The following is a 9,503-nucleotide window of genomic DNA, read 5'->3' on the forward strand; positions in this document are numbered from 1 at the left end:
CAGTTTTTCAAGAGTGCCACCTTAGCTTTTTTATTTTGGGGTAAGGCCCTGTTTATTTATAAAAAAATTCGCGTTCACTCTTTACATCGAATCTTGGAATATATATATAGCATTAAATATAGTTAAAAATAACCAATTACACAGTTTGGAAGGAATTTGCGAGACGAATCTTTTGAGCCTAATTAGTGCATGATTAGTCATAGCCGCTATAGTAACTCACACGTGCTAATAACGAATTAATTAGGCTTGAAAATTCCGTCTCGTAGTTTCCTGGCACCGTCTGTAATTAGTTATTTAATTAGTCACTGAAATAGTCTCTAAGGTCAAACATCTGATGTGACACCCAACCCAAAAATTTCGTGAACTAAAACACCCTAAAGTTTGATAGACGAGAGAACCTTTCTCAGTGCATCGTTTAATCTCATAGTTTCATAGACTAGGCACAATATTAAATCTCAAGTGTGCCATATAAGTTATGTGGTCATTTGTATATAACATGATCTGCATTCGGTTTGTCCTCATGGGACTGCAAAAATCGAGTTCAGATGAAACTTTTCGCTCTTAGTGTCATTTCATTAGAGTTTCATCTTGATAAAACCCCATAAAACAAATATGTTTTCTCTCCTATTAATTTTGTTGCCATGTCATTAATTTGTTTCACTGAGGTGACACGAATGAAACCACTATTGAGACCGGCCTATAAGGGCATGCTCAACGCGACGACATGTCGAGTGGCTTGGACTCTCCACATACGTGGTGCAGCTCTAGCTCGGCTTAGCCGACCGCTCTGCAAAGCTTCTCACGGCTTATAGAGGATACCACAGCCCCAGCCGTTCGACATAGCTTCCTGTCTACTAGCGTTTAAGTTCCGACGTGTTTTCTACTAGCATTGTGAGCTTTATATCTTCGGTTCAGTCTTCATATTTTTAAAATGACGTTCCAAACCATGGTGTACTAGAGAGTAAATGATAACTGTGGTATATTTTTAAAATGACATTCTAAACCATGGTGTACTAGAGAGTAAATAGCCGCTGTCTGACCACTTGATTTTTTACGATGCACTGGGGATGCCATAAGAGTACCCGTAAATTACCCTAAAATAAAAAAAAGAGTACGCGTAAATTCTGTCCGGCGGGTCCCACCTGGCGGCCCCAGCTAACTCCGCTCGCACTCCAGCTGCCAGCCTCCGTCTTCGTGCCCTCCGATCCGGCGATCCCTCCCCCTCGCGCCGCCGCTGCCGCCGCCTCGCCACACCGCCGCATTCTCCTCCCCACCGAGATCCCTTGTCCCCCCCTCTCCCACAACACACTGCATCCCCCCTTCCTCCTGCCCGGTGTCGACCGCGCGGCGCTATCTCAGCCGCCGCCTGTGACACCCCCCGCCGTCGCGGCGGCGTTGCGGCCGCTGACTGTCCGGAAAGGGTAGAGGGGAGGCCCCGCACGAGCGTCGGACTGACTCGCCGTTCTTCCCTCCCAGGCCAGCTCGCTCTCTTCACCGTACGTACTCAGCTGGGACATGGGGACTCCGGTAGTAGATCTGCTGCATTGGATGGTTGTCGGTGGTCATGGGCAGCGGGTCCACCGCTTCGCTCCGGCATTGGACTTGTTCTTGTTTTCTGTCAGTGCGCAGTGTGCATGCGCTTCCAAGCCCACGGGTCTGTGGGATGCTGGATCTGTGGGGGCGTCTGTGCTTTGCATTGTTCTGTTGGGCGGATGAATTGCACAATAGCAAGTGTCCGCCTTTCGATTTGGTTTCGGCGGTGAATTGGCTGCATTGCTAATCTCTTACCTTTCACCAAGTGGATGGGGGTTGATGTGGATAGTTAATTTTTTTATATGTTTTGATCTTGACTATATGGTATCTAAATTTGACAATATCAAACTAAATCGATTTGACAACCTACCTATATTTATATTTTATAGTCCGCTTGAGATTTGACATGGATATGATGTCAAATTTATACCCTTTTGATCTGTCCGTTTGTTTATTTTTATATATAGTGGATGCTAAATTACATTTGACAAATATTCCAGCTCAAGCTGATCATTTGTGTTCCTGTTGATGCAGTCACTATCAGAGATGGACTTTTTTACCGAGTATGGTGAGGGGAACAGGTATAAGATAGAGGAGGTCATAGGAAAAGGGAGTTATGGTGTAGTTTGCTCTGCACTGGACACTCATACTGGTGATAAAGTCGCAATCAAGAAGATTAATGACATTTTTGAACATGTGTCTGATGCAACTCGAATACTTCGTGAAATCAAGTTGCTCCGGCTACTGCGGCACCCAGATATAGTGGAAATAAAACATATTTTGCTTCCTCCATCAAGGAGGGAATTCAAGGATATATATGTTGTTTTTGAGCTAATGGAGTCTGATTTGCACCAAGTTATAAAGGCCAATGATGACTTGACTCCAGAGCACTACCAATTTTTCCTTTATCAGTTGCTTCGAGGATTGAAGTACATACATACAGGTAATTGCTCTGTTCTGACATGAAAAGTTGTTCCTTTTCATGGTCAAAAACATGGTTCCAGGGGTAGTCTGCTTGCAAGTAAGGCATAAGGCATCTGTGATCAAATAATTATTTTGGAGGCAAAGAAATTTCTACTTAAATCAGTGACGTTCTAAGATTTCAAGATGGAAACATTCCTCACCTATGTATTAACACGAAAAGGATGTTGGGAATGGGAGGCTGACTAGCTGAGGGTAATGGGGTATTAGTAGTTGTATGAAAGTGGAAGCAGGCCCTGGAAGATAGAGAAAACTGAACAATGTGGGAAATAACAAAAAGCAACACCAAAGATCACCAATTGATGCACAGCATTATTACATGCTATAGGACAGTAAACCACATTAGTTAAATCAAACTGAAAAAACAACTCCATAACATCAGATTTAATATCATTATCTAATTCATCATCCTTAAGAGATTGAAATAGTTGCTTAGATTGAAACAGTGACCTGCCTAGTACCAAAGCAGATGGCCAAACTGAGAGCTTCAATACATGCCATTGCTCCTGCTTGTAGCACATCTTGTAAATTCATTAACTATGAGATACTGCCTTGGTAGGTTGTCCTTTGCAATCCCTCACAATTACTCCCCAGCCACCAATGTTTGTTTCAGCATGAAAAGAGTCATCAATGTTTATTTTCAGCATATCGCCCAACAGAGGTACCCATTTACCAGGAGGCTTCTCTATTGAAAGATTTATAGTAAGATAAAAAATGTTCTTTGAACTCAGATCTATGAAGTTACCTGATAAACCACTTCATCATTGGTTGGAAAGCTATAACCAAAGTTAACCTTAGTACCAAAGTAAATTTGGTAGCAGAGTTACTAACATGCACTCTCTCCACTGTGTTTCATGGAGCGCGCACATTCACCAAAATTCAAACATTGTGATGTTTGACAGAAAAGTTGCCATATGATATTTTTTCGTAATTTATATGGTACATTGGTTCATATTTCCTCAAAATTTTATTTTTTTGTCCACAGTCAACACAAGGTCAAACTGCATAGTACAGAAATCAAGAGGATGTAGCATGCAGAGTTTTTGAGCTACTAATATGATACTATTAATGTAACTGCTTGAACAAATCAGCTGCCATCAAGCTGTTGAAACTGCAAGTAAGAAATAAAGATGTAAAAAATCCAATGATAGTTGCCACATTGTAGCATTCTTTCGTTTCATACTGGTTGAACAAGTCAATTCAAACAAACATGTAAAATTCATTTGTTTTTCTTTTTTTTTTTTTTGCACATGGAAGGCTGAATGAAGAAATGTGCCCAGATTTGATGAATAGTAAGGAATACAAACCTTTTATTAGTGATTTGACCTTTCCAACTGATGTGGAATAAATTACTCAAATAAATGGTCTTCATCTAGTTTGTTACATTAGCTTTCCTGATATGGCTGCTACTTCTTATTATTAAATCTATTTTGTTACACTAGCATTTTACTGATATGCTGTGTCATTCATTATTTGCTTACTGCAGCAAACGTGTTCCACCGAGATCTTAAACCAAAAAATATTTTGGCAAATGCTGATTGTAAGCTCAAAATATGTGATTTTGGCCTTGCAAGAGTAGCTTTCAGTGATACACCAACTGCCATCTTTTGGACGGTATATCACCTTTCCTCCAACTACTTCTTTATGCTCTCAAGTTTTTTATGAACATCTATTGATTCTTCTATTTTCAGGATTATGTTGCAACAAGGTGGTATAGGGCACCTGAATTGTGTGGATCTTTTTTCTCCAAGGTTCGTGCCTTTTTAATATGTTGTACCTTTAATTGAATACTGGTATTTCCAAGAATACCCTCATTTCCCTTTCATTACTATTGTTATATTTGTCTGCATTGCTGTAATTAAATTCACACTAAAACTCATGGATGGTGGATCAAACTTATATTAGCATTTTATTTCCTTATTGATATATTTATAGTAATTTATATTAAATGATGTATTCCTTTCTTTTAATTTATTTAGCTTGGCTAATAATCTAAGGCAATAGTATTTTTCTAATAAGGACCAAGGGCATATATGCCATTGGGTATTTGCCAATCTGCTGTCAGCTTTTTTAATTGTGGTGGTTCACTGGCTGCGTGCAAAAGTCACCAAAATGCCACCGCCATTAGATCACATTGACTTGATTAGGTCATCTTTGATTGACCGATTGTGCCACAAATGCTTTAGAAAATCATGGAAGAAGAAGAGAATCTTCTGTCTGGCCTACTGCTCTGCCCATGAAATGCTGCTTCCATGACCATGTAGTTGGTTATAGCATGGCAAGGGCAGGAGATGTTAGGCAGCTTGTCAAGGATTTCTTTGTTGTTCATCTGATTTGGGTTTTCTATTATCGTAGAACCATAGTATGTATTGGTGCAAATCAAATTACTACCGTATTGTGAATCCAATTGAGCAATGTGAATGGAATCAATCCAGTAAATAGGGGCTGATCCGTCGGTGGGCACCACAGCGTTGTGTGGGAAATAGATAGGAGAGAGATGGAGGGTATGAGAGAGAGGAGATGATTCAGCATGCCACATCAGTCCCATCAACAGTCATGTCATCAAGGTTATATTGAAATTCAGGATCTAGATGACACACATAACAAGTTTAGGAGTTCCATTGGGGAGTTAGTTGACACATCACAAGTGAAAGGACAGCCAGTACATTTTATTTACTCCTTTTAATACAATATCAACTTTTAACACTGATGATGTCCTGTACTCCTGTTTGCTGCTCATATGATGAACTGCTGTCTATCCATTTACTAAATATATTTTCCTTTTTTTTAATTTTTATTGAACACGCCTTTTGTATTGTATAATACCTGGAGTGTTGGTGAACCTTGTATTGTTCAAATTCTTGCAGTACACACCAGCAATAGATATATGGAGCATCGGCTGCATATTTGCAGAACTTTTAACTGGAAAACCTCTTTTCCCTGGGAAAAATGTGGTGCATCAGCTTGATATAATTACGGATCTCTTGGGAACACCTTCTACAGAAGCAATATCTAGGGTCAGTATTGGTTGCCATAAGAAAGTGCTTTATGCTGACTATTTTTCTAATGATTGGTGTTACATGTACTCTTTATGCAATAGATTCGAAATGAGAAGGCCAGGCGATATTTGAGCAGTATGAGGTGGAAAAAGCCTATACCATTTACACAGAAGTTCCCAAATGCAGATCCACTTGCATTACGGTTGTTGGAGAGAATGCTATCTTTTGAGCCAAAAGATAGGCCAAATGCTGAAGAGGTATAATTTTGATGAGTGACAACCAAAAACATCATTTTTTTATTTTTTAATTATTGTGGCCTCAATCACCAAGGATAATGTATTCTACATAATTTCAGGCTCTTGCGGATCCTTATTTTAGAAACATAGCAAATGTAGATAGAGAACCTTCAGCACAGCCTGTCACAAAGCTGGAATTTGACTTTGAGAGGAGGAGGATTACAAAGGAAGATATAAGGGAACTCATCTATAGAGAAATTCTGGAGTATCATCCAAATATGTTGAGGGAATACCTCGAGGGGACTGAGTCAGCTGGTTTCATGTATCCTAGGTGTGTTGATTTTAACTACAAAATGCTCGACTAACGTGAAGTGCCTGATACAATTTCAGAGTAAATTTTAATGCTTAATTATTTGAAGACAGACCTGGTCATATTGAACATGCTACTAGGCTTTAGTTTTCTATCATTAATGTCTGCATGTGCATAAACAAGGCATGTTCTTTGCACATTTGTTCTGTCAAGGTGTTCTGATGGGTTTATTATACTAATAGCTAAATCAAGGCGCTAGGTTTTTTTTGCAATGTGTGTATCGTATATGAAGGTCCAGTTTCATGTTTACAGAAAAAACTGTTCTAATGGTCCTTCTTCTTGTTCTCAAATCTCAATCTATCTTTCACTGGTCTTCCTTCACTTGGAATTTTGAATAACAAAATAGAAAGGAAAAGGGTCTGCATATACTCATATTGGTATGCCTGAAATACCCGTTTCTGATGGGCTTAAACTGAAACATTGCACTATATTTGCAGTGCGGTAGAGCATTTTAAAAAGCAGTTTGCATACCTTGAAGAACATTATGCTAAGGGATCAACAGCAGCTCCACCTGAGAGGCAACATAACTCTTTGCCAAGGTAATGTTTCCATAGTTTCCTCTATGGATTAATAAATTAACAGGCGGCACTTGATATTTCTTGACTTTCTACTTGTTCGGTAACAGACCTTCTGTGTTATATTCGGACAACCGTCCACAAAGCACAGCCAACATCACAGAGGATCTTTCAAAGTGTGTACTTAAAGATAATACACAAGAAATGCAGCAAGCTTCTGCTTCTGTTAGCGCAAATGGAGTTCCTCAAGGTAACACGTGAAGCTTCTATGAAGTTCATGTAACATCATGTATACTAGCTGATTTATTATTACTGCACCTCAATGTATCCATCCAAATTGTCCACTGTTAAAACAGATGACATCTGATCCAAAGGGCCACTTTGGTGAAAAATGTTTCGAAAGAACCAAAAGTGATAAATATGCGTTTAGTTGACAAGTTTCATCATGTGGGCATGCTGACTTGTTAACCTGTCTCGCTTATATCTTTGAGCTTACTCAGAAGCTTCAAGATGACTCTAATTGTTCAACTCCCCTGGCTTTTTCTCTGGTACCAAACAGAGTCCATGCTTTTGCTCTGGTGGCTTGTAGAGGCAACAATCTGCCATACAGTAGTGGCACCACCAGTCCACTAGGTCATGCAAGTACAGAAGCAAATGATTACCATGCCAAGGGCCACCGTTCAGCAGTGCCCAGCTGTCAGTCTTACAATCTGGGAATCAACATAGTAGTACATATGGATCCTACCCTTTGGATCATCTGGAGTTACATAGCAATATTGAACTTTGTGGCGCAAAGTTCTGCTAAATTGATTGGCCATTAAATTTTGTCCATTTTTTGTATCTGTTTTAGTTAATTAATGGCTGCAGTTTATGCAATTGTCGTCCAGCAGTTAATCCAAGTGTGTGATGCTGGCAAATATTGATTCATGAGTAGTAAATCATCTACAAGATAACTAATATGCTGAACTATTCCTCTTGAAATGGAATTTTTCTTATCCTGTTACATTCATTTTATAAATATTTTTAGCCGGAAGCTTGTGGCTAACTCTAAATCACTTCGTATCACAGGCGGTGTTGCAAGACCTGGTAAAGTAGTTGGTTCTGTTCTACGCTATGGTAACTGCTCAACATCTACTGCTGAGCAATATGAGCATCGACAAGCTGTCAGAAACCCAAACCCTGCGCTGGCTACTAACAGTGTTTCTCCCCGAGGTTCTTACCCCAGAAGAAGCCCCATCCTGCAAGACTGAAACAGGTGAGTCTTAAAGGATCGATGTGAGCCAAGCTGGGCAACCAAAACCATACATACCAAACAAAGTACCAACTACTGTTGATGTCTGGAATGGCCACTGGTAGGCATCAAGGTATGTGTGTGCAATGCAATCAAACCCTTTGCCTTACAAAGGGTAAGGCGTTTACTCAGGTTACCTTTTCTATACGGTTACATGCTGATGCATTTAAAGATATCATTCTGTACATAATTGTATTATTTCTAGGGCTTGCTCTAGAAGACAAACACTTAGAACTGTTTTCCGCATCCTGCCTGACAGGCTGCTTGTTTCTATAGTTTTTTGGGTCAACCACTAAACATACCCACTACAGAAGCTTAGACTTGTATATGTACAATGCAGATGTTGTGGCACTCCCCATATGGATAACAACTTCTGACTTGACTAAGTTGTTCGCCACTTTGTTCTTGACGTAAACGTGTAAGTTGTCAAGTTCTAGAATATTTGAAATGCTTCTAGTAGCCTGTCATTCAAATGTAATATTTAACTATATAGTTTTATAAACTGAATAAGACTGTTAGCAGGGAATTATGTACATTTGAGATGACTCTCTCTCTATTTTGATTTGATTGAGGGCTATCTCATGCTCTACTTTTGTTGAAGGCATACAAGGGTCTATTGAAATGCCTTACGACGTCGTGGTTGCGCGCAAAGAATGTAGGTTTTGGTGTTGCAATCTTGCTTCATATATCTTTTGCATCATGCCAAATGTTCTAACTTATTGATTCTCTGGCTACATTCTAAGGTCATCATAACTATTTCCCTTTTCCTGACGCTTGCCATCCTTGTGATCTAATAGCTTGCATACCAATTGCACATATGCAACATTCATCCATATTTTCAACATGCCTACTGTGAAATGATGTCGAGAAAATATGCCTACTGCGAAATAATGTATGGCAAGGGTGAGTGGAACTCTTGGAGGCAACACTGGTATGGGTTCTATTTGTTGGTATGATGTGAGATGACAATTTTTCAATGTATGGACAAACTATATATGTATATATAAGCTAAGGTTGGTGAGCTCATTTGAAATGCACATTATCACCCTCGTACTTCGTTTATACTTATATTTATAAGTCAAAATTTGAATTTTGAAAGTTAATTTTGCAGTTGATTTTGAGGATCTTTTCATCGTAGCTTATTTTCCAACTATTTTTAGGTCACTAAAAACATGTATTTATATTTTTTTACCGATAAATTATTTTTTAATCATAATAAGTGGGTTTGCTTATACTTAAAACAATGAGGCAGTATATATATCTCCACATGACGCGACATTACTAACAGAGGATCGTTCTCCAGACTGTACATGCATGCCCTAGCACTGAACTGCCTAGAAACATCATAGTACCACGTTCTTTTTATATTTTTTTTGGAATTATAATTGAAATATAGAAACTTGGATATGAAACTGGAATCAAATATTGTTGAATACAAATATAGAGCAAATACAAATCAAAATGAATATGGCAAATACGAATCAAAATTAATATGTAATGTATATTAACCAGAATATAGAAACTCCTCAAACTAAGCTTCTTAAATCAACGAGGATATATAGCTTGCTTTGTTTTCTA

General features: G+C 38.9%; 1 protein-coding gene across 1 annotated transcript; it reads left to right on the forward strand.

The window, feature by feature from the left end:
• The first annotated feature begins 1,148 nt into the window (after positions 1-1,148).
• LOC102704094 (mitogen-activated protein kinase 15) lies at positions 1,149-8,943 on the forward strand. Its single transcript, XM_006662841.3, has 10 exons — positions 1,149-1,496; positions 2,068-2,476; positions 4,001-4,128; positions 4,206-4,265; positions 5,382-5,531; positions 5,615-5,770; positions 5,869-6,080; positions 6,557-6,658; positions 6,745-6,884; positions 7,703-8,943. Exons 2-10 carry the CDS (start codon positions 2,080-2,082, stop codon positions 7,882-7,884), a joined length of 1,527 nt encoding a protein of 508 aa, XP_006662904.1. The 5' UTR covers positions 1,149-1,496; positions 2,068-2,079; the 3' UTR covers positions 7,885-8,943.
• Positions 8,944-9,503: the final 560 nt, after the last annotated feature.

Source organism: Oryza brachyantha, chromosome 11, assembly GCF_000231095.2.
Source record: "Oryza brachyantha chromosome 11, ObraRS2, whole genome shotgun sequence".
Taxonomy (NCBI): Eukaryota; Viridiplantae; Streptophyta; class Magnoliopsida; order Poales; family Poaceae; genus Oryza; species Oryza brachyantha.